Source organism: Artemia sp. Qi Xiang Cuo, chromosome 13 (genome assembly GCF_049724085.1).
Source record: "Artemia sp. Qi Xiang Cuo chromosome 13, ASM4972408v1, whole genome shotgun sequence".
Lineage (NCBI taxonomy): Eukaryota > Metazoa > Arthropoda > Branchiopoda > Anostraca > Artemiidae > Artemia > Artemia sp. Qi Xiang Cuo.
This window is the reverse complement of record NC_142806.1, coordinates 69,729,182-69,755,959: the sequence shown is the minus strand read 5'-3', so window position 1 is coordinate 69,755,959 and position 26,778 is coordinate 69,729,182. Positions and strand designations below refer to the sequence as shown.

General features: G+C 35.2%; 1 protein-coding gene across 1 annotated transcript in view; it reads left to right on the top strand.

Annotated features, from left to right (window-relative positions):
* The window catches only part of LOC148945594 (polyamine-transporting ATPase 13A3-like), a 217,226-nt gene that overhangs the window by 61,273 nt on the left and 129,175 nt on the right, over positions 1-26,778 (top strand). The window contains exons 9-12 of the mRNA XM_089099558.1: positions 12,307-12,440; positions 14,637-14,807; positions 16,364-16,564; positions 17,429-17,623. Of these exons, the coding sequence (XP_088955684.1) occupies positions 12,307-12,440; positions 14,637-14,807; positions 16,364-16,564; positions 17,429-17,623 (701 nt within the window). The remainder of the gene's footprint in view (positions 1-12,306; positions 12,441-14,636; positions 14,808-16,363; positions 16,565-17,428; positions 17,624-26,778) is intronic.

The window sequence follows — 26,778 nt, the reverse complement described above, 5'->3', positions numbered from 1 at the left end:
AGGGCAACTACTTGTCAAAGGGCTAGTGCCCTTTTTAATAGTCGAAAGTGATTGGAGGGCAACTAGCCCCCCCCCCCCCCGCCCATCATTTCCCCAAACACATCCCATCAAAATTTTGAGATAGCCATTTTGTTCATCGTAGTTGATTTCCAGATAGAAAATATATTTTTGAGGAGGACACTCCCCCAAAACCCTCAGAGCAAGGGATTCAAGCTGTGGCCTGGGGGCATATAATGTTTTTATAGAAGGCGTTATCGTAGAAACTTCAAAAAAGGCTTATTCGATTGGAAATTTAAAGGGCTAGTGCCCTTTCTAATAGTCGAAAGTGATTGGAGGGTGATTAGCCTCCCCCTCCCCCACGCCCAGCATTCCCCCAAACACATCCAATCAAAATTTTGAGATAGCCATTTTGTTCAGCTTGGTTGATTTCCAGATAGAAAATATGTTTTGAGGAGGACAATCCCCCACAACCCTCAGGGCAAGGGTTTTAAGTTATGCCCTTGGGGTATATAAGGTTTTATAGAAGGCGTTGTCGTAGAAACTTCAAAACAGGCTCATTCGATTGGAAATTCAAAGGGCTAATGCCCTTTTTAATAGTCGAAATGGATTGAAGGGCAACTAGCCCCCCCCCCAAGCCCATCATTCCCTCAAACACGTCCAATCAAAATTTTGAGACAGTCATTTTATTAAACGTAGTTTTCCGTTTAAGAGGAGGACATTCCCCCACAACCCTCAGGGCAAGGGTTTTAAGTTATGCCCTGGGGGCATATAAGGTTGTTATAGAAGGCGTTGTCGTAGACACTTCAAAAAAGGCTCATTCGATTTGAAATTCAAAGGGCTAGTGCCATTTTTAATAGTCGAAAGTGATTTGAGGGCAACTAACCCCCCTCTCACGCCCACCTTTCCCCCAAACACATCCAATAAAAAATTTGAGAAAGCCATTGTATTAAACGTAGTTTTAAGTTCTGGAAATTAGGTCTTTGAGAATGACAACTCCCCCACAGCCCTCAGGGCAAGGGTTGTAAGCTATGCCCTGGGGGCATATAAGGTTTTGTATAGACAACACTGTCGTAGAAACTTCAGAAAGGGCTCATTCGATTGGAAATTGAAAGTTCCAGTTCACTTTTTAATCGTCAAAAGATATTGGAGGGTAACCAGCTCCCCCCCCCCCCTAAACCCTGTTTTCCAAAATGCATCCAATAAAAATTTGAAGATAGCTATTTTGTTAAAAATAGTTCAAAGATCATATAACAACTATTTCGGTGTTGACACAACCCACCAGTGCCCGGGGGGCAGGCGTTGTAAGTTATGCCCTGGGGGCATATATGGGCCTTATGGAAGGGATGTTCGTATAAACTTCAGAGAGGGCTCATTTGATTGGATATTGAAAGTTCGAGCTCACTTTTTAATAGTCAAAAGAGATCTGAGGGAAGCTATCCCCCTCCCACGCCTTTTTTTTCAAAACCCCTCTGATGAAAATTTTGAGATAGACATCTTGTTAAAAAAAAAGTTCAAAGGTCGGATAAGAAAAACTCCGGTGTCAATATAACCTCCCAGGGCACAGGGAATGGCGTTTTAAGTTATGGCCTAAGGGCATGTATGGTTCTTATGAAAGGGATGCTCGTATAAGCTTCATAGAGGGCTCATTTGATTGGAAATTAAATGTTCTAGTTTACTTTTTAAGAGTCAAGAGAGTTAAACTAGCCCCCCTCCCACGCTCTTTTTTCCCTAACCCCGTTCGCTACAAGTTTTGAGATAGCCAGTGTTTTGAAATTGTTCAAAAATTAGATAACAAAAACGCCCCCCAGAGCCCGGGGTATATGCGTTTTAAGTGTTGTCCTGGGGGCGTATATGGTTCTTATGAAAGGATGCTCGTATTAACTTCGGAGGTGGCTCATTTGATTTGAAATTGAAATTTCTAGTTCAATTTTCAATAGTCCAAATATATCCGAGGGAGACTAGCCCCCCACAACCTTTTTCCCCAAGCCCATCTGATAAAATTTTTATAATAGCCATTTCATTAAAGATAGTTCAAGGTCAGATAAGAAAAAATGTTGAATAGTTCAAAGGTCAACAATTAATATCATTATACATCTAATATTCAATTTGATATTGTTTATACTTTCCAAGACTGTTCAAGACGCTTACAGTTTTCAGTAAAGTGCCAATGACGCAGTAGGTCTTAGACTTTTACAGTGAGAAAAGGAGGTCATACCTAAACTCTTGTTTGTAGTGATTTTTGTTCGTTTCAAGCTTGATTTACATATTCAATTTAAGTTTCAATCGTTTTAAAATTTATTTATTCATTCACATTAGTCTTTACTGTATGTTTTTTTGCATTGATTTTTTATTTAATTTATTTTCTTTTTTAGTTTCATTTATGCTTAAATAGGAAAATACTTTTTTTCGTTTTAAGCTTGATATTCATATTCAATCTAAGCATTACTCGCTTTAAGATCTATTTATTCATTTATATTATTACTTGTTGTATGGTTTTGCTATGATTGTTTATTTAATTTCTGTTCGTTTTGGGTTTCATTTATTCTTTAATAGTAATTTCTGGTCGTTTTGAGTTTGAATTTTAAAAGGTATTTGTATCTGCTGAGCTTAAGCTTAAAATGGCCTTTACTTTTCTTTGAAAAAATTATTTTTCGGAATTTTTTTTTTAATTAATTTTTGTTCGTTTTTGATTGCAAAAAATTTCATGTTTTTAAAACTTCCTTATTTCAAAATCAAACTTGAAAAAAATAAATCAAATGTTCATCAAAGTAACGAAACTGATATCAAAGTACTAACAATATCAAAGTGAAAAAATGGGTTTTTGTCAACCTTGTAGTTTTTATTACCTGATGTTGAGCTATTTTTAACAAAATTGTTATCACAAAATTATTATCGGATGGATTTGCGAAAAAAGGGCGTGTGGGGACTAGATTAAGCTTCGGTCTCTTTTGACTCTTTAAAAGCGAACTAGAACTTTCTATTTTCAATCAAATGAGCCCTCTCTGAAGTTTATACGAGTATCACATCTATAAGAACCATATATATCCCAAGAGTATAACTTACAACGCCTATCCCTGGGCCCTGGGGGTTGTGTCGACCCTGGAGTTTAAATATCTAATGGTTAAACTTTTTTAAAGAAAATAGTCACCTGAAATTTTTATCAGATGGGTTTATCCATCCAATACACCCAAAGGCGTGGAGGGCGGGAGGGGCTAGTTGCCCTCTGATCTTTTTTCACTCTGAAAAAAATGAACTACAACTTCTAATTTCCATTAGAATGAACCCTCTCCGAAGTTTATACGAGCATACCTTTGATAAGAACCATATATGCCCCCAGAGCAACACTTACAACGCCTGCCCGGCCCTGAGGGGGGGGGGGGTCGACACAGAAGTTTTTCTTACCTGATCTTTGAACTATTTTTAACAAAATGACCATACGCAAAGGAGTTTTTGTTCTTTGATCTTTGGACTATTTTTAACAAAATGGCTACCTCAAATTTTTCATCAGATGTATTTGGGGAAAAAAGGGCTTGGATTGGGATGGGAAGTTGTCCTCTGATCACTTTTGACTCTTAAAAAGGGCACTAGAACTCTCAATTTCCAATCGAATGAGCCCCCTTTTAAATTTATACGACGATCCCTTCTATATGAAGTGCCTGTGGGAAGAAAAAATAAATGGAGTAAGGGGGGAGGCTAGCTGCCCTCCAATCCCTTTTGACTCTTAAAAAGTGAATTATAACTATCAATTTCCAATCAAATGAGCCCTCTAGGAATTCCATACGAGCATCCCTTCCATAACAACCATTTATGCCCCCAAGGGATAATTTACAGTGCCTACCCCCGGGCCCTGGGGGGCTGTGTAGACACCGGAGTTTTTTGTTATCAGAACTTTGAACTATTTTTAACAAAATGTCTATCTCAAAATTTTTATCTGATGCATTGAGGGCGTGGAGGAGGGGGGGGCTAGTTGCCCTCCGATCTCTTTTGACTCTTAAAAAGTGAACAAGAACTTTCGATTTCAAATCAAATGAGCCCTCTATGAAGTTTATACGAGCATCCCTTCCATAAGAACTATATATGCCCCTAGAACATTACTCATAACGCCTGCCTCCGGCCCTGGCAGGTTCCGTCGACACAGAAATTTTTCTTTTCTGACCTTTGAACTATTTTTAATAAAATGGCTATTATAAAAATTTTATCAGATGGGCTTGGAGGAAAAAGGGTGTGGAGGGCTAGTTGCCCTCGGAAATCTTTGGACTCTTGAAAATTGAACTAGAACTTTCCATTTCTAATCAAATGAACCCCCTCTGAAGTTTATACGAGCACTCCTTTCATAAGAACCATATACGCCCCCAGGACAACACTTACAACGCCTATCCCCAGGGCTCTGGGGGGCGTTTTTGTTATCTAATTTTTTAACAATTTCAAAACACAGGCTATCTCAAAATTTGTAGCGGACGGGTTTAGGGAAAAAAGAGCGTGGGGGGGGGGCTAGTTTAACTCCCTCGACTCTTAAAAGCTGAACTAGAACTTTCAATTTCCAATCAAATGAACCCTCTATGAAGTTTATACGAGCATCCCTTTCATAAGAACCATACATGCCCTTAGGGCATAACTTAGAACGCCATTCCCTGTGCCCTAGGGGGTTGTATTGACACCGGAGTTTTTCTTATCCGACCTTTGAACTTTTTTTTTAACAAGATGTCTATCTCAAATTTTCATCAGATGGGTTTAGAAAAAAAAGGCGTGGGGGGGATAGCTTCCCTCGGATCTCTTTTGACTATTAAAAAGTGAGCTCGAACTTTCAATATCCAATAAGATGAGCCCTCTCTGAAGTTTATACGAACATCCCTTCCATAAGGCCCATATATGCCCCCAGTGCATAACTTACAACGCCTACCCCCGGGCACTGGTGGGTTGTGTCAACACCGAAATAGTTGTTATATGATCTTTGAACTATTTTTAACAAAATAGCTATCTTCAAATTTTTATTGGATGCATTTTGGAAAACAGGGTTTAGGGGGGGGGGGGCGCTGGTTACCCTCCAATATTAATTGTTGAAAGATCCATCAGTTCAAGAATTTATTTCACTGTAATTGTATTTTTATTTTCAATATTGTAAGAACTGGAAAAGAAAATATTTGTAATATAGTCCGTTTTCAGTTAAGCGCCAATGACGCAGAAGGCTTTTGGTTTTTATTTACAGTCAGGAAAGGAGGCAGTATCCAAACCCTTGTTTGTAGGGAAACTATATTCGTCTCTAACAACTTTAAAAAGAGCTAATAAATTAAACTGAATATTTGATGTATAATGATATTAATTGCTGAGAGCTCATCAGTTCAAAATGTTGCTATAATTTTAATGTTTATTTTCGATGTTAAGTATAAAAGAAAATATTTGTCATAGACTTGGTTTTCAGTGAAGCGTCAATGACGCAGCAGGTTTTAGATTTTTACAGTGAGAGAAGGAGGTCATACCCAAACTCTTGTTTGTAGTGATTTTTGTTCGTTTCAAGTTTGATTTTCATGTTCAATTTAAGTTTCACTTGTTTTAAGATTTATTTATTAATTAACATTAATATATAATGTATGTTTGTTTGAATTGATTGTTTATTTACTTTCTGTTCGTTTTAAGTTTCATTTATACTTCAATAGGACAATATTTTTTTTCGTTTCAAGCTTGATATTCATATTCAATCTAAGCATTACTCGCTTTAAGATCATTTTATTCATTTATATTACTACTTGTTGTATGTTTTTGCTATGATTGTTTATTTAATTTCTGTTCGTTTTGGGTTTCATTTATTGTTTAATAGTAATTTCTGGTCGTTTTGAGTTTGAATTTTAAAAGGTTTTTGTATCGGCTGAGCTTAAGTTTAAAATGGACTTTACTTTTCTTTGAAAACTTATTTTTCGGAAAGTTTTTTTTTATTATTTTTTACGAAATTACGAAGAAATTACGTTCTGGTATTGAGAAGGCATAGGGGTTTTGACCCTACTCATGTTAATGTTTGCTCGTTTTGAGTTTGACTCGGTTATTTATTATAATTTATGTTCGTCTTGGGTTTCATATATTTATTGATGGCGATTTTTCGTATTTTACGCTTGGAAGATTATTTGAATTTATTTCTGCTCATTTTTGGTTTAATGAGCCCTTTACCTTTCTTTGAAAAACTTGTTTTGTGAAAACAGTTTTTAAAATTAATTTATGTTCGTTTTTCATTGAAATAGTCATTTTCACGGGGGAAAAAATATTTTATATCTTTTCAGTTCTTTTCTATAAGAATCCATTGTTTAGCGTTCTATCTGTAGGCTGAAAAACTATCTCAACAATCTTTAGGCATATAAGTTTTTTTATGGAATGGGTGGTTGAACAAAAACCAGACGAGGCTCATTTGATTAGAAATTGGAAGTTATAACTCCCCTTTTAAGAGTCAAAAGTGACTGGAGGGAAACCGGCCCCCTCCCCCACGCCAATCATTTCTTAAAAGAAACGTCCAATCAAAATTTTTACACATTTATTTTCTTCAGCATAGTCGAAAGATCAAGTTATTATGTCTTTGGGGATGTCATCCCCCCACAGCCCTCTGGGCAAGGGCTGTAAGTTAAGGAATTCGTTCATTGTTTATATTTAGTATCTGTTATTGAAAGCAGTAGGCATGTTTGACCTTTACATTCCAAAAAGACGAAGAGCATTCAGGTGAGCCTTTCAGAGAATGTTGAGGGGAGTGTTGAACTAAGTCAAAACACGTTATGTGTACGCAGGTTGTCAAAAGGGTGTAATTCAGGAATGACTGAGTATATTAATTTGGGACTTTCAGGAAATAATAAGGGAGATAATTGCGAAAAAGCCTATGGCTTTCTCCTGTTTTGAATAAAATTAATAATCAATTGACCAAAAAGGCGATATTTGCACGCGTCTACTACTATTGCTACAACTACCACCACTTCTACTGCTACCACTACTACTACTACTACCACCAGTGCCACCAAAACTACTGCTTCTGTAGCGAGTGCTACCAATATTGAGGAGATTGAAATAAACATATGAGGAAACGTAGAGAGAAAAGTCGAGCCAAATCAAAACATATTCTCTGCATATAGATTGCTGATACAGGCATTTCAGCAATATTTTGGAACGGCTTACCATATCGGTAACTTCTGGGGCATCCTGAGTGAGATTTTTGACTGATCAAAAGGTAACATGTACCTGCTATTACTGTTATTAATACTACTGTTGCTACTATTACTAATACAACGCCATTACTGCTGCTACTGATCTTACTACTACCACTACTACTATGATACTAATAGTATTAAGGCTAAGCGTATGAAGGTGTAGATTTGACAAAATATTGAGGGTGAACTTGAAATAAATAAAAACACACTATGTGCATGCAATAGTCAAAAAGGCGTATCTTGAAAATGGATTTAAGGGCTAAATTAGAGCTTTTAGAAAATGCTTGCAGGGGAAGATCTATTGAACAAAAGATAGTGTGTTCTTGCTACTACTAACGCTACTTCCATTGCTACTTTAGCTGCTACTACTACTATTACTGTTACTGCTACCGAACTACTCTAGCTATTACTTTAGTTGCAACTACTTGTAAGGCCAGTAGTACTAAGATGAAAATAGCGTCAAGAGGGGGTCAAAAGGCCACATAAGCAATATTTTTGGAACGGCTTGCTGTATCAAGGTGAAACTTCCGGGGTATCACGAGTGGGATATTCAAAAGACCAAATGGTAACATGTACATGCTACCATTGTTATTAGTACTGCTGCTATTTCTGTTACTACTACTATGATGCTAGCACTATTAAGGCTAAGTCTATGAAAGGGAGAATTTGAGAGAATGTTGTGGGGAAATGTGAGCTAATGTGCATGTAGATTGTCAAAGAAACGTATCTCAGAGTTGAAACATCCAGAGAATGCTTAAAGGGGAAGATCAATTGACCAAAAGGTCATATGTGCACGTTACTACTAATACTACTACCACTAATACTTTTACTACTAGGCCTACTACTACTACTACTACTACTGCTACTACTATTGCAATTGCTACTTCTACTGCAACTACTTGTTCGGCTAAGAGCATTAAGATGGAAATTTCAAGAAGCATATGAATATGCAGGTTATCAAAAGGACATACTGGCAATGTCCTAGCAAAGGCTAATTGCATTAATTTGAAACTTCCAGGACCTGATGAGAGGGATGTTCAACTGACCAAAAGGCCATATGTTAATACTACTGGTGCTACTAGGACTGGTGCTATTAATATTAATAATCTTGCTAGTACTACTAATACTAATACTACTACTGTGGCTACTATCACAACTATGCGTAAGGGTATAAAGGTTAAATTTTCAGGAATTTTGTGAAAATATGAACTGAATCAAACACGCCGTCTTTGTCCAGGTTGTCAAAATGGTGTATCAGCAACATCTTAGGAACAGTTTGGTGCGTAAAGTTGAAACTAACAGTCCTAGTTTTGGGGAATTTTGAATTAACCAAAAGACAATATTTGCATCCTAATGCTACTGTTTTTACTCATACTACTTCTACTATAACTAAAAGGAAAAAGGTAAAGGATGCGGCACTAGACCCTTAAGGTCCAAACCGACGGTGCTGATCTCCGTTTCGTGGCCCTTCAGCCAGGAAGTGCAATGGGGGGCTGGGGGCCAGCCAACCTATGCTTTCGCAAACCCTTCCTGTTTACCTTCCCCAGATTTCTCCAGGTACCCATTTAGAGCTGGGTTGACTCTGGCTAAGCTTACAGGGTCACACCACTGACCCGCGTCCCAAACTAAGAAACTGACCACACCAGGGATTGAACCCGAATTCACGGATTCTCAGCCCAGCGCGCGTCCACTTAGCCAGAACTACTGCTACTATAACTACTGCTACCGTTATTACTACTTCTACTGCTACTACTATTTCTACTGGCACTACTAGTACTAATACTAAAGTTAAGGGTATTAAGGCCAAAAAATTTGGGAATTATTCAAACTGTATTGAAATAAATCGAAATGCACTATACCCACACAGGCTGTCAAGAGGACATATCAGCAATGCTTCAGGAACGGTTGATAGTACTAAGTTGAAACTTTCAGCGTGTGTTGAAGGGGATGTTGAAGAAAACCAAAGGTGCTATGCGCATACTGCTAAAACAACTATTGCTACTACGAAAGCTAAGGGTATTAAGGTGAAGATTTCAAGAAATATTGAAGGGAATGTCGAGCTAAATCGAAATAAACTATGGTCATACAGGTTTTCAAAAGGGCGACACAGCAATATCTCAAGAACGGCTTACGTTATTTAGTTAGACATGTAAGGTGAAGTTGTGGTGGATTTTGAACTAGCCAGAAGGCACTATGTGTATACAATAAATGCTACAACTACAGTTACTGTAACTAATGAAACTAAGGGTATTAAGGTGAAACTTTTAGAAGACGTTTAGAGGGAGGTTCAATTAAACATAAAACTATATGAATGCAGGTTTTCAAAAGGGCATATAAATAATATAATTGGCAGCACCGCTCTATTATAGCTAGCTCTATGATTTAGACTTTCAAAGAAGCTAATTTGATTGGAAATTAAATGTTCTAACCCACTTCTTTAAGAGTCAAAAGTGATTGGAGGGTAAGCAGCCCTTCTCCCAAGCCCCTGTATTTTCCAAACACATCCAATCAAAATCTAAAGACAAGCATTTTGTTTAGCATAGTAGAAACTATTCAGTAACTATGTTTCTAGAGATATTGGGTTTGCCAACACCCCACAGTTAAGCAGTTTATCCATTATACTTAAAAACTAAATGTTGCTTTAAAACTAAATCAAAACGCACTCTGTGTAAGATGGTTTCCAATACACCTCAGCAATATCTCAAGAACGACTGGGGGTATTAAGTTGAAAGTTTCAGGGCTGCTATTATTTCTACTTCTGCTCTTACAATCTAACTAAATCAAATCAGTATAAGTGTATCTGGGTTGTTAATGAGCATAGATACACTTTTTTGAGAATGTTAAGTTTTATTTTTCAACTCACCTTAAGGAAGTGTAAAACTAAATCAAACAATAGTGTTTGTATCAGGATCAAAAATTGTTGAAAAAGTTTCTCCAACATACTAATAGCAAGCCAAACTGGATTCTTATAAGAAAAAACAAAAAGATATATAATATTATTTTCTTTTTCCATGAAAAAGAATATGTTAATAAAAAAAAACATAATTTAATATAAAAACTTTTTCCACAAATTAAGTTTTTCAAAGAAAAGTAAAGAGCTCTATTAAACCAAAAATGAGCCACAATAAAGTCAAATATGTCTAAAATAAAGTCCATAAAGTCTTCCAAGCGTAAAAATACCACAAATAACTGCAATAAATAAATGAAACCCGAAACGAACAGAAATTACAATAAATAATCAAGTCAAACTAAAAACAAGGAGAAACTAAAATGAGTAGGGATAACAACCCCCATACCTTCTCAAGACCAGAACATAATTTGCATTTTACTGAGAAAAAAAAAAATGAACTAGGGTTGTCAGTTTCATATACATATGCTAATATTAATTCCTTTAAGTCATAATAATTTTTTGTTTATTAAAGTAAAAAATGTGTAAACATTAAAATGTATTTTGTTTTCAGTAAAGTGCAAATTAAGTTTTTCAAAGAAAGGAAAAAACTCCATTAAACCAAAATGAGCAGAAATAAAGTCAAAACAGTCTACCAAGCGCAAACCCGTCACAAATCACCATCAACAAATAAATGAAACCCAAAACGAACAGAAATCATGGACAGCGAAATACCGTTGCCCTAGTAAAGAGCGATATGGGCGTAATGTAGCCTATATTATTATTTTTTGTTTTTTTTAGACAAAGGGCACTTTGGATAAAAGCAGTTGTTGTAGAAAGTTCGCAAGGGGTCCATTCAATTGGAAATTGCAATGTGTAGTGCTCTTTTTAATAATCGAAAGGGGTTGGAGGGCAAATAGACCAAATCCGCCCCCCCCCCTATTTCACCAGATACATCCAATAAAAATTTTGAGATAGAAATTTTGTTCAGCGTAGTTGAAAGGTCCAGTAATTATATATTTTAGAGCGACACCCTCACACATCCCTCAGGGCAAGGGTTGTAAGTTATGTCCCAAGGGCATATAATGTTTTTATGGAAAAGGTGGCCGTATAGACTTCGGATGAGACTCATTGGACTACAAATCAGAAGCTCTAGTGCCCTTTTTGAGAGTCAAAGGGATCAGAGGGAAACTAGCCTCTCCGCCTCACGGCCAATTTTCACCAAATGAATATGATAAAAATTTTGAGATAACCATTTGTTCAAGAAGAGTCCAAAGATCACATAACAAGTCCTTTGGAGTTGACGCAACCCCCCAGAGTTTGGGGGAAAGGGTTTTAAACTATGGCCCGGGGGCATATAAGTTTTGTTATGGAAGGGATGGTTGTGTGGACTCTAGAGGAGACTTGTTCGATTGGAAATTTAAAGTTTTAGTTCCCTTCTAAGAGTCTAAAGTGATGAAGCGCAAATAGCCCCAACCCTGACATCTTCTTTTTCCCAAATGCATCTAATAGAAATTTTGACATAAAAATTTAGTTCACAATAGTCCAAAGATCATATAAAAATCCCTTCAGAGTGGACACAACCCACCAGAGCCCAGGGGGAAGGGTTGTAAGTTATGCTCCGGGCCACGTAAAGCTTTTACGGAACACGCGGTTGAATTGACTCCGGATTGGGTGGGGCTCATTTAATTGGATATTGGAAAATCCAGTGCCTAAAAAACTAAACAGGGCATGGGAGAGAGGGCTATCAGCCCTCCAACGACTTTTCAAAATCCCCCTCATGATGTCCTGAAAGTTTCAACTTAATACCCTCTGCCGTTCTTGAAATATTGCAGGTTCTCTATTTTGATAAAACGGATGCATATAGTGCCTTTGGGTTTAGTTTAGCATGCCCCTCATCGTCCTCCAAAGTTTCTCCTTAATACCCCTAGCCTTTTCAGATGCTCCCAGAATTAAACATTCCCCCCGTTTTTTAATAATAATTTCTGCATGTAAACAATGAGCAAATCGCATAGTTTACAATCCTTGCCTCGAGGCTTTTGGAGGGGAGGGGGGGGTATTATGGTATCCTTGGCGGCTTAGCTATTATAAGTTTTGACTAGTTTGTACAAAATGATAATTTCAAAATTCTGATCAGTGTTTGATCAGTGTAAATTCTAGCCAAACTGCATTTGAGTAGAATTTTCTGTACTTTTTAACCCTTATAATCCTAAAATGCTTTTAATCGCCTCTCTTTTTAAGGTGAAAGTGTTCCGTTGATGAAAACAGCATTGCCAAACAGAACAGATCTTCTTTACAATGAAAAGGAACACTCCAGGCACACCCTTTACTGCGGAACTAGAGTTGTACAAGCCAGGTATTTTGAAGGAGCTAAGGTAGTGTAGGTTTATTCCTTTATAACTTTTGTTTATCGTGGCTGTTGGGAATAGCTGCAGCCTAGTAAAGATCAAACTACAGTTCATAGCAGCAGAAAAAATGTAATTGAAAAAAATTAGAAAAAGGATCACTACTCTGTATAAATTATGTTTCCAAGCTGTTTAAATTCCCCAGCCTCCTCCAAGACATCAAAACTAACCTTCAAAGGCGGGAAGTTAGTGACAAAATGCTGTTACCCGATTTTTTTTCATTGTGCTGGTTGAAAACCAAGCACGTTTGACCAAGTTTTAAAGTTCAGTGACATTTTGCTGCAGATCTTCTCCTAGATGTGCTTCGCAGATTAAATCATCAGAGAAATTCTTGTCATAAATAGTTCAAGCTCTGGTTCAGTTGGTCTCCGTAAATGAATTTGCACATTCTGGATATATATTCGATAAGAACGTCGAAACTCACGACAGCACCAATCTGATGGCTCAAACAGAGCTGCGAACACTACTCCTCCCTCCCCATCTGTTCAAAGCTTCGCTATCTATCTTTTTCATTAAGTACCAATCTAATAAAAATCCTTCCTAATGGCCTTTTCCCTCCCTATTAGGGGAGGTTTTACGATTCTAAAACATTGCAGACATCACTAGTAAATTTTTGGAGTGAAATATGTTGCAATGCTTTCATTACTGTCACAGCTATAACCACCTTAAAATTAACACTTTTTCGGTTTTGTATATTATTGGTGGTAAGTTGGTAATTGATTGAGTGGCTGTTTTTTGGAGCCAGAGGATTTGAGCTCGGGCTACTCTGGTGATCAATGATTAATCGGTGATCTTCAGAAATTTAGTTAAGTTTAAAACTCTTCTAGATTTAGATTATGTGGATGATTTAAGCATATTGTATGGAAATGTTGACAAAATAAATGAATTTTCGAAGTTTTTGATAGTTCAGGGTTTCAAGAATAGGTTTGATAATTAATTTAAGAAGACTAAGTCGCTAAGACTAGGAAAAAGGGAAGATGAAGAGGGTAAATTGGGTAACGGGAGGATTTAGCAAGCAGACAGCTTCACTTACCTTGGTAATACTATTAGTAAATACGGTGGGTGCAGTGAAGATCTTAAACGTGGAATAGTCAAGGCCCAGGTTTTTTTTTTTTTTTTTTTGCAACTGAAAAACGATTGGAAGCGGAGGAAAATGATTCAACAAACCATGATGATAATATTTTAAGCTGCACTGATGGCAGTTTTCAAGTATCCTTCTGACGTGCGGGTGCTCTGAAAGACTGAGGAGGATTCGCTAAATGTTTTCCAGAGACATTGCCTACGGATTGTATTGGATACCCGACTGACAGACTGTATATCAAAATGTAAGCTCTGCGTAAAATGTGGTTCAATCCTGATTTCTAGAGCTATAATGAGGGGTTAAGGTTTTTAAGACACGTAGTGCGAATGAAGAATCGTAGTGCGAACGAAAAGCAGGTCCCTAATGGGGGGGAAAGATATCGTAAATATAAATTTCAGGGAAATGGGAATTTCCTTGGAGATTGTAGAGAGAGGCTTTGAGTAGGTTGGGATGGAGGAGAAGCGTGCGTAGCTGTGTTGGCCTCAAGCAGCTTGATGCTACACTGAGTTATTAGTAGAAATAATACTAAAAACTAAATTATTTAAGCTAGAATATTTTAAAAAGGGGGTCTTGCAAAAACGAAAATTGTAATTGACTACACTACTCTTTATAATTGTTGCTGAAAAATAAATGTGAAAAAATGACCAGGGCCAAAGGCAAACGCTCCCAACCTATTCAGGTGTAGGAAGGTTGCTAAAAGTCTGTTTTACAGGATTTTAGCTACTATATAAGATGGGTATCTGGTTTTAAATACAGTTGGTGTGTTTACAACCATGACCGAAGATTATGGTCGAGATTATGTTTCAAGGAGGGTGTTTCAGGTTATAGACCTGACAAATCCAGAGTTAACCTATTCATAAAAAAAGGTTGGGAAACTTTTAATTGTGGAAACTGATGTTAGTATAAAAATTTGGAATTAAAGTTCGTCAGAGGAAAAACTTCATCCTTATGAGCGAAGTGGTTTAATTCCCTTATCTTGAACCACTTACCCTCTATCTCTTAATTCCCAATCGAAAAGTAGCTAAGACTATGAGAGCTCCCATGTCTCTGGTTTAATCTAAAACGAGTCCAATTTTAAATTTAAGGTCAAGGCAGTTGTTCTGCGAACTGGATACATGACTCAGAAAGGAAAACTTGTGTCTTCAATCCTCTACCCATTACCTGTTGATTTCGAGTTTGAAAGAGATTCACTGAGATTCATCGGAGTGTTAGCCCTAATAGCTCTTTCTGGTGTTATTACAAATATTACAAGGAAGGTAAGGCTCAAATTTGCTAAAAATTGTATACCAATTAGTTTATTATAGATTTTTATTGAGAAGAAATTTCATTCAAAGGTTAGCGTCGTAAAACTCCGTTGCTACAGATTTATTGAATTACAGCCATGTTACAAACGCATCATAAGTCGCCTAAAGCCAGTACACCTGTGAACATTTCTTCATCTCGTCAATCCTGCTCAATTTAAAGCTTCTTCCTATATCATCTATGCATTACTCCAAGAACTCATGTCAAAAATATATCTAGTGTCCAAAATAAATATTTTGTAGTTTTGTTTAAAAAGATTCTGAAGTATTCAGCCTTTCTCTGAGAATATCAGGTTACCAAGTTGTAGCCCGGTGGTTCAAAAGGATATATGTAGCCCGACGGCCCGAATGATAAATGGTAACAAAATAGAGATATTGCTTGTATAAAAACGTTGTGACATGAAAAGTCTTCATTCTTTTTAATGGCTTCAAATTTCACAAGAATATAGAAGGACCAGTCAGGTTTTAAATAGGCGAGTTTTTTAATTCTCTTTCAGACGTAAGGTTGAGGAATAGTGTGGGTGCTATTACCGACTCTGCTATTCAGAGGAGTCACTAGCCAAAATTCTGGAGGGGAGGGGGGCTAATGGACTTTACCAACTGTTCGTTCATTCTACCGATGGATTTGGGGGATATTGCTATTAGATTATATTGCTATTGCTATTCAACATTAATGTTACTTCATTTATTTCCATCGACCCATTCACCTAATAATTAAAAAAAAAACAATAAAATAGTGACGCTTCGTACCACTTTTGACTCAATGTTTTTACCAACTGGCTGAAAATATCGGGTGAGCGTTCACCCCTGCTGCTACCTCTATTAACAACTCATTGCTGCACTAATCTTCCTAACGACAACACAGCTGCTTACGCTCCACTTTCAGCCTAATCTATTCAGATCTTCGAATGTCATCCCTTTCATGGAGTTCCAATCTCCTTTAAATACATTTTTATTGCCTCTCGTCTCCAATTCCTGGGATGACCTTCTTTTTGCTTGGCCCCAGATGGATGGCCAAATCCACATCTTTCGTAATGCACATCCCACATTGATGAAGCGGGGCTATGGGTGGTTAGGGTAAACCACTCGACGCTTTCCTTGGTTTCCCCTGAGGTACCCATGAGTATGCACAACTCAGCCCAAAGTATTAACAAAAAATACAAACAAAGCCCATGACCTCATTGGCTGAATAATTAAGATTGCTTGGAATAATTTCTGCTGGAGTGCGAGTTAAATCCGAGATTTCCTAGTACCTAGCTAGATCTTCCAACGATCGATCAGCAGACTGATCTGGCGGTTATTTTCATAGCATTGTTAGTGTAAAATTTCCCGCTCAATACAAACCAGATAGTTTTATCTCGTCATTCCTCATTCTTCACATAATTAAACTTTATACAATTTTTGATATCCTTGTGCAGCTATTTTTGGGAGGTAGGGAAGGCTAGCCTCTGTGTACCCATCTTTGCATCTGATTGCTGAAATCATTGTAATATCAATCTTCTATTTTTCAGTATTTGAACGGTGAAGAAGGAATATTTGTAATTTTTCTGTCCTTGGATTTGCTGACCATTGGGGTGCCTCCTGCTCTCCCCGCTGCAATGACCATAGGGAGCTTCTATGCCGCAAAGCGACTAGTTACAAAGTCTATTTTCTGCATCAACCCAAGAATTATTAATATTGCTGGATCATTAAATTTAGCCTGTTTTGACAAGGTACTATTGACTTTTCTTTTATTTAGCTGACGTTTTTTTCTTTGTCTATTGATTATTTAAATATTTTTTAATTTGTATTTGTTCATATATGTTATTGCTTTTTAGAAGGAGGGGAAGGACGGTTTCAGCAATATTTTAACCATAGAAAGCCAATAACGCAAATAGAGCTAAATAATTATGAGCTAAATGACAAAAAGATTCTACAATTTGTATAGATTCTGCAAAGCAAGCTAAAATATTGCTAAAAATTGGAATCTTGAGCCAAATGTGAAAAAGACAAGTAATTTCTGAAAGCACCTATAGGATAGCTGATACAGTTCCAATCCTTGGAACATGAGGGGCTGACATGGTATGTTCTAGGTGAAGAATGGCTGGGGGGGGGCAAATCTGAGCACATCTTTCAATAGTATTTCTACTGGAAACTCTTCACAGAGGGATCTAATTTCTTTCTAATTTTTCAAATATTGCCTATGTTAACTTTTTTTTAGAACTTTTTTCTCTTTTTTTTTTATTTGTCAGCCCCATCTGTGTTAATCGAAGTAATAGAGGGGGCTGAAAACACCATTGATAACCCTTAGCCCAGCGAAAAACTATCCCTATCTTGTGTATTACCTTACATAAATAAAGTAATATAAATACCTTGTTAAGATAATTAAATTAAGGTAATTAATTAGGCTAATTAAAAACAACAAAGTAAAACCATTTTGTTTTTCACTAGATATTGTAATTTTAAGAATTTCTTCTTATTTAGACCATCAAGCAAAAAAAAAAATCCTGCTAAAAGCATAAATTGTAAAATTGTTAGATATCTCATTTTTCTTAGGTGCAAAATATTAAAGTTCTATAGCAAGGCTAATTTTGCAGACTGGAACACTAACAGAAGACGGTATGGATTTTTGGGGCCTAGTACCTTCGTTAAATGGCTGTTTCTTAGAAGAAGTAGAGAAAACTTCCGAACTTGTTAGAAAACTGCCAGTTAGAATGCTTGAAGGGATGGCGACATGTCACTCGTTGACATATATTGACGATGAACTAGTCGGGGACCCTTTGGAACTGAAGGTAAGAATCTTATTTTCAATTTTACTGCCACTGCAAACTCTTTTCTGCGTTAAGTATCTGTGGGTGATGCACTAGGGAACATTTCTCGTTCATCCTACCCTGTTCAAATATTTTGTTTTTACTTTCCAAGAAATGTCCAATTATTTAAGTTCGTTGTTTTAACCATAGCCAAGTGGAATTTCTGGCTATTGCCACCTTGTAGGCTATTTGATGAAACTAGAAAAAATGTTTTGCCTATGGTAGTATTATTGGTAAAAAGTGTGTGTTTGGAAGAATAGGAGGATAAGTCTTCGAACCAAGATTAGGATATTGGAAGCTACAGTGATGACAGTGTTCTAATATGGGTCTGAAGCATGGGTGCACCGAAGAATGAAGGAAGATTTGCTAGATGTTTTCCAGAGAAATTGCTTAAGGATTGTTCTGGGTACCTGGATGACCAACCGTATTTAAAACAGTAGACTGTACGTAAGGTGTTCTTCAATCCCACTTTTTAGAGTAATAATGATAGAAAGGTTGAGATGACTTAGGTACGTTCCGTAGATGAAGGATGACAGATTGCCAAAGATTGTCCTTTTCAGCCAGCAACCTAGGGCTAAACGGAAAGCAATCGTCCGTAGTGGGGGTGGGAGGATGTCGTAAAGAAATATTTAAGGGGAACGTGAATTTCCGGGAGGGGAGTGTAAAGAGGGAGGCTTTGAATAGATTAGAATGGAGGAGAATTGTGCATAGCTCTGCTGGACTTAGGCGGCTTGGTGCGGCCGTGAGTTGTTAGTAGTAGAAGTATTAGTAGAAGGAAAGATGCAAAAATGATGCTAGTGCTTTTTTTTTGTTAGATACGGCACTTTAAACATTTTAAATTTTTATTATAAAGTAAGTTACTAAACACTTCTTATTCATCCCTATGATTCATTTTTAAATCAAAATTGCCATTCGTTAACCTATATTGAGAATGAACCAATAGAACTGCTACTGCAATTTTGTCACATATTCAACCCAGGTTATCTGATACACTTTTGAACCTTCCTCTCCATCCTCTTCAAAATTTATGTTTTTCATGTTACTTGAAGCTCCCTAGGACTTTGATTTCTTTTTCTGACCACATATTTGCCTAGTCTGGCTAGATCCTTTTCTCTTTTCCACCTTTTAAGCTATTTTGTCAAACTATTTGAGTCTTACTATATAGATATCTTCTAGTCTGTCTGTTTATTTGTTTGGTGGCATCCAGGGGATATTGAGTCCAAGTAGTCAATTGAAGCAAGAAACTGATACAGACATCCTGGAAATTGACACAAAAACCCTGGAAACTGTCACAGAACCTATCATGATTCTAGTGCCAGATTTCAATGAAACACAATATTTTAAATAGTTTCATTGAGTTGGTAGGAATTTTTCTTCGGATCCAGCAACGTATAAATTATAAACATGTACAATCATATAAATATTTTCGAAGATTACACTGCCTTTCCATGACGTACAAATAACAGTTTAATAGGGTCAAATCCTATTATTTATCAGTGAAAAAAAATAACAAAATCTCTGGATATTTCGGTCACATGTACAGTGACCGAAATATCCAAAAATTGTGTTATTGTTTTCACTGTCGAACTAAAGAATTTGTTTCATTTTTACTGATATTTGTATATATTCACATAACAATCTAAAGAGAAAGTGCTCGTCTATTGATTTAATTCATTTTTCAAAAGTATGCAGTCACTCAATAGGCAATCACTCAAACGCTTGCCTGAAACTTCCTTCAGAAAATTATATTGGTACATTTATATTGTATGTTTATATTGTATATTTCATTTTATCATTTTATTTCATTATATTATATATTTTATTTCATTGTGTATTTCAATTATATTGGTATATTTCACTCCTCAACATTGCAGCTCTTAATATGCTGTCTGTCGCTCTCTTCTTATTTTCTCTCACCTGTCATAGCTCGTCACTATACCTGTCTTAATACTAGTCTTTGTGCGGGTGACAATTTGATAAAAACAAAGAGATAAAAAAAATATCAAGATAAAGAAAATAAACGAGACTACGGCTAGTAGATGGAAAAGATGAACTAAAACGACGCAGATATTTTGCCTGTATGAAACAAGGCGTCTTCAACACTAAAAAGAAAAAGGAAACCTAAAATAATCCATAAAACCTAAAATTAAATAATATCTAAAACTAAGAAAAAATGTCTATATACACAATTGAGACTACTATGGTTGATTACCACAGAAATGAAGTTTTGTTCTGCGGTGCTCAACCACAGTAGTATCAATTGTATATTTAGATATTGTTTTTTTATTTCTTAATTTTATATTTTAATTTAATTTTAGGTTTTAAAGATTATTGCAGGTTTCATCTTTATTGTTAATGTTGAAGGCGTCTTGTTTTGTACAAACGAAATATCTGAATCATTTTAGTTTGTCTTTTCCTTCTACTGGTCGTAGTCCCGTTTTTTTTCCTTATCTTTAGATTTTTTTTTTCTCTTTGTTTTTAACAAATTTTCATCCGCACAAAGACTCCAGATTAGTTAGCACCAATTTTTGTACCAATAAGCAAATCATAAATATAAAAATAATGAGCATAATCTAATCTACGAAGTTGACTAGTGTGTTTCTCTTATGAATTTTCGTATGCAAAATATTTTGTCATTTGTCAAATGTCGTGTCAAATGTCATTTTTTCAAAATGTCTTGTTTTATACAGGCGAAATATCTGAATCATTTTAGTTTGTCTTTTCCTTCTACTGGCCGTAGTCCCGTTTTTTTTCCTTATCTTGAGATTTTTTTTTCTCTCTTTGTTTTTACCAAATTGTCATCCGCACAAAGACTCCAGATTAGTGAGCACCTATTTGTGTACCAATAAGCATGTCATAAATATAAAAATAATGAGCATAATATAATGTACGAAGTTGACTAGTGTGTTTCTCTTATGAATTTTCGAACGCAAAACTTTTTGTCATTTGTCAAATATCTTGTCAAATGTCATTTTGTCAAAATGTCTTGTTTTATACAGGCGAAATATCTGAATCATTTTAGTTTGTCTTTTCCTTCTACTGGCCGTAGTCCCGTTTTTTTCCTTATCTTGAGATTTTTTTTTTCTCTCTTTGTTTTTAACAAATTGTCATCCGGACAAAGATCCCAGATTATTGAGCACCTATTTGTGTACCAATAAGCATATCATAAATATAAAAATAATGAACATTAAATAATCTACGAAGTTGACTAGTGTGTTTCTCTTATGAATTTTCGTACGCAAAACTTTTTGTCATTTGTCAAATGTCTTGTCAAATGTCATTTTGTCAAAATGTCTTGTTTTATACAGGCGAAATATCTGAATCATTTTATTTTTTCTTTTCCTTCTACTGGCCGTAGTCCCGTTTTTTTTACGTATCTTGAGATTTTTTTTTATCTCTTTGTTTTTACCAAATAATCATCCGTAAAAAGACCCCAGATTAGTGAGCACCTATTTGTGTACGAATAAGCATATCATAAATATAAAAATAATGAGCATAATATAATCTACGAAGTTGACTAGTGCTTTTCTCTTATGAATTTTCGTATGAAAATATTTTGTCATTTGTCAAATGTCTTGTCAAATTTCATTTTGTCAAAATGTCTTGTTTTATACAGGCGAAATATCTGAATCACTTTAGTTTCTCTTTTCCTTCTACTGGCCGTAGTTCCGTTTTTTTTCCTTATCTTGAGATTTTTTTTTTTTTTATTTGTTTTACCCAAATTGTCATCCGCACAAATACCCCAGATTAGTGAGCACCTATTTGTGTACCAATAAGCATATCATAAATATAAAAATAATGAGCATAACATAATCTACGAAGTTGACTAGTGTGTTTCTCTTATGAATTTTCGTCCGCAAAACTTTTTGTCATTTGTCAAATGTCTTGTCAAATGTCATTTTGTCAAAATGTCTTGTTTTATACAGGCGAAATATCTGAATCATTTTAGTTTGTCTTTTCCTTCTACTCGCCGTAGTCCCGTTTCTTTTCCTTAGCTTGAGATTTTTTTTTCTCTTTGTTTTTACCAAATTGTCATCCACACACAGACCCCAGATTAGTGAGCACCTATTTGTGTACCAATAAGCATATCATAAATATAAAAATAAGGAGCATAATATAATCTACGAAGTTGACTAGTGTTTTCTCTTATGAATTTTCGTACGCAAAAATTTTCGTCATTTGTCGAATGTCTTGTCAAATGTCATTTTGCCAAAATGCCTTGTTTTATACAGGCGAAATATCTGAATCATTTTTGTTTGTCTTTTCCTTCTACTGGCCGTAGTCCCGTTTTTTTTCCTTATCTTGAGATTTTTTTTTCTCTCTTTGTTTTTACCAAATTGTCATCCGCTCAAAGACCCCAGATTAGTGAGCACCTATTTGTGTACCAATAAGCATATCATAAATATAAAAACAATGAACATAATATAATCTACGAAGTTGACTAGTGTGTTTTTCTTATGAATTTTCGTAGGCAAAACTTTTTGTCTTTTGTCAAATGTCTTGTCAAATGTCATTTTGTCAAAATGTCTTGTTTTATACAGGCGAAATATCTGAATCATTTTAGTTTGTCTTTTCCTTCTACTGGCCGTAGTCCCGTTTTTTCCCTTATCTTGAGATTTTTTTTCTCTCTTTGTTTTTACCAAATTGTCATCCGCACAAAGATCCCAGATTAGTGAGCACCTATTTGTGTACCAATAAGCAAATCATAAATATAAAAACAATGAGCATAATATAATCTACGAAGTTGACTAGTGTGTTTCTCTTATGAATTTTCGTACGCAAAACTTTTTGTCATTTGTCAAATGTCTTGTCAAATGTCATTTTGTCAAAATGTTTTGTTTTATACAGGCGAAATATCTGAATCATTTTAGTTTGTCTTTTACTTCTACTGGCCGTAGTCCCGTTTTTTTTCCTTATCTTGAGATTTTTTTCTCTCTCTTTGTTTTTACCAAATTGTAATCCGCACAAAGACCCCAGATTAGTGAGCACCTATATGTGTACCAATAAGCATATCATAAATATAAAAATAATGAGCATAATATAATCTGCGAAGTTGACTAGTGTGTTTTTCTTATGAATTTTCGTACGCAAAACTTTTTGTCATTTGTCAAATGTCTTGTCAAATGTAATTTTTTCAAAATGTCTTGTTTTATACAGGCGAAATATCTGAATCATTTTAGTTTATCTTTTTCTTCTACTGGCCGTAGTCCCGTTTTTTTCCTTATCTTGAGATTTTTTTTCTCGCTTTGTTTTTACCAAATTGTCATACGCACAAAGACCCCAGATTAGTGAGTACCTATTTGTGTACCAATAAGCATATCATAAATATAAAAATAATGAGCATAATATAATCTACGAAGTTGACTAGTGTGTTTCTCTTATGAATTTTCGTATGCAAAATATTTCGTCATTTGTCAAATGTCTTGTCAAATGTCATTTTGTCAAAATGTCTTGTTTTATATAGGCGAAATATCTGAATCATTTATTTTGTCTTTTCCTTCTACTGGCCGTAGTTCCGTGTTTCTTCCTTATCTTGAGATTTTGTTTTCTCTCTTTGTTTTTACCAAATTGTAATCCGGACAAATACCCCAGATTAGTGAGCACCTATTTGTGTACCAATAAGCATATCATAAATGTAAAAATAATGAGCATAACATAATCTACGAAGTTGACTAGTGTGTTTCTCTTATGAATTTTCGTACGCAAAACTTTTTGTCATTTGTCGAATGTCTTGTCAAATGTCATTTTGCCAAAATGTCTTGTTTTATACAGGCAAAATATCCGAATCATTTTAGTTTGTCTTTTCCTTCTACTGGCCGTAGTCCCGTTTTTTTTCTTCATTTTGAGATTTTTTTTTCTCTCTTTGTTTTTACCAAATTGTCATCCGCACAAAGATCCCAGATTAGTGAGCACCTATTTGTGTACCAATAAGCAAATCATAAATATAAAAATAAGGAGCATAATATAATCTACGAAGTTGACTTGTGTGTTTCTCTTATGAATTTTCGTACGCAAAACTTTTTGTCATTTGTCAAATGTCTTGTCAAATGTCATTTTGTCAAAATGCCTTGTTTTATACAGGCGAAATATCTGAATCATTTTAGTTTGTCTTTTCCTTCTACTGGCCGTATTCCCGTTTGTTTTCTGTATCTTGAGATTTATTGTCTCTCTTTGTTTTTACCAAATTGTCATCCGCACAAAGACCCCAGATTAGTGAGCACCTATTTGTGTACCAATAAGCATATCATAAATATAAAAATAATGAGCATAATCTAATCTACGAAGTTGACTAGTGTGTTTCTCTTATGAATTTTCGTACGGAAAACCTTTTGTCATTTGTCAAATGTCTTGTCAAATGTCATTTTGTCAAAATGTCTTGTTTTATACAGGCGAAATATCTGAATCATTTTAGTTTGTCTTTTCCTTCTACTGGCCGTAGTCCCGTTTTTTTCCTTATCTTGAGGTTTTTTTTTTCTCTCTTTGTTTTTACCAAATTGTCATCCGAACAAAGACCCCAGATTAGTGAGCACCTATTTGTGTACCAATAAGCATATCATAGATATAAAAATAACGAGCATAATATAATCTATGAAGTTGACTAGTGTTTTCTCTTATGAATTTTCGTACGCAAAAATTTTCGTCATTTGTCAAATGTCTTGTCAAATGTCATTTTGTCAAAATGTCTTGTTTTATACAGGCGAAATATCTGAATCATTTTAGTTTGTCTTTTCCTTCTACTGGCCGTAGTCCCTTTTTTTTTTCCTTATCTTGAGATTTTTTTTTTCTCTCTTTATTTTTACCAAATTGTCATCCGCTCAAAGACCCCAGATTAGTGAGCACCTATTTGTGTACCAATAAGCATATCATAAATATAAAAACAATGAACATAATATAATCTACGAAGTTGACTAGTGTGTTTTTCTTATGAATTTTCGTACGCAAAACTTTTTGTCATTTGTCAAATGTCATTTTGTCAAAATGTCTTGTTTTATACAGGCGAAATATCTGAATCATTTTAGTTTGTCTTTTACTTCTACTGGCCGTAGTCCCCCTTTTTTTCCTTATCTTGAGATTTTTTTTTTCTCTCTTTGTTTTTACCAAATTGTCATCCGCACAAAGACCCCAGATTAGTGAGCACCTATTTGTGTACCAATAAGCATATCATAAATATAAAAACAATGAGCATAATATAATCTACGTTGTTGACTAGTATGTTTCTCTTATGAATTTTCGTACGCAAAACTTTTTGTCATTTGTCAAATGTCTTGTCAAATGTCATTTTGTCAAAATGTTTTGTTTTATACAGGCGAAATATCTGAATCATTTTAGTTTGTCTTTTACTTCTACTGGCCGTAGTCCCGTTTTTTTTCCTTATCTTGAGATTTTTTTTCTCTCTCTTTTTTTTTACCAAATTGTCATCCGCACAAAGACCCCAGATTAGTGAGCACCTATTTGTGTACCAATAAGCATATCATAAGCATAAAAATATTGAGCATAATATAATCTGCGAAGTTGACTAGTGTGTTTTTCTTATGAATTTTCGTACGCAAAACTTTTTGTCATTTGTCAAATGTCTTGTCAAATGTAATTTTTTCAAAATGTCTTGTTTTATACAGGCGAAATATCTGAATCATTTTAGTTTATCTTTTTCTTCTACTGGCCGTAGTCCCGTTTTTTTCCTTATCTTGAGATTTTTTTTCTCGCTTTGTTTTTACCAAATTGTCATCCGCACAAAGACCCCAGATTAGTGAGTACCTATTTGTGTACCAATAAGCATATCATAAATATAAAAATAATGAGCATAATATAATCTACGAAGTTGACTAGTGTGTTTCTCTTATGAATTTTCGTATGCAAAATATTTCGTCATTTGTCAAATGTCTTGTCAAATGTCATTTTGTCAAAATGTCTTGTTTTATATAGGCGAAATATCTGAATCATTTTAGTTTGTCTTTTCCTTCTACTGGCCGTAGTTCCGTTTTTCTTCCTTATCTTTAGATTTTGTTTTCTATCTTTGTTTTTACCAAATTGTCATCCGGACAAATACCCCACATTAGTGAGCACCTATTTGTGTACCAATAAGCATATCATAAATGTAAAAATAATGAGCATAACATAATCTACGAAGTTGACTAGTGTGTTTCTCTTATGAATTTTCGTACGCAAAACTTTTTGTCATTTGTCGAATGTCTTGTCAAATGTCATTTTGCCAAAATGTCTTGTTTTATACAGGCGAAATATCTGAATCATTTTAGTTTGTCTTTTCCTTCTACTGGCCGTATTCCCGTTTGTTTTCTTTATCTTGAGATTTTTTTTTCTCTCTTTGTTTTTACCAAATTGTCATCCGCACAAAGACTCCAGATTAGTGAGCACCTATTTGTGTACCAATAAGCATATCATAAATTTAAAAATAATGAGCATAATATAATCTACGAAGTTGACTAGAGTGTTTCTCTTATGAATTTTCGTATGCAAAATACTTTGTCATTTGTCAAATGTCTTGTCAAATGTCATTTTGTCAAAATGGCTTGTTTTATACAGGTGAAATATGTGAATCATTTTAGTTTGTCTTTTCCTTCTACTGGCCGTGGTCTCGTTTTTTTCCTTATCTTGAGATTTTTTTTTCTCTCTTTGTTTTTAACAAATTATAATCCGCAAAAAGACCCCAGATTAGTGAGCATCTATTTGTGTACCAAAAAGCATATCATAAATATAAAAATAATGAGCGTAATATAATCTACGAAGTTGACTAGTGTGTTTCTCTTATGAATTTTCATACGCAAAACTTTTTGTCATTTGTCAAATATCTTGTCAAATGTCATTTTGTCAAAATGTCTTGTTTTATACAGGCGAAATATCTGAATCATTTTAGTTTGTCTTTTCCTTCTACTGGCCGTAGTCCCGTTTTTTTACTTATCTTGAGATTTTTTTTTCTCTCTTTGTTTTTACCAAATTGTCATCCGCACAAAGATCCCAGATTAGTGAGCACCTATTTGTGTACCAATAAGCAAATCATAAATATAAAAATAATGAGCATAATATAATCTACGAAGTTGACTAGTGTGTTTCTCTTATGAATTTTCGCATGCAAAATATTTTGTCATTTGTCAAATGTCTTGTCAAATGTCATTTTGTCA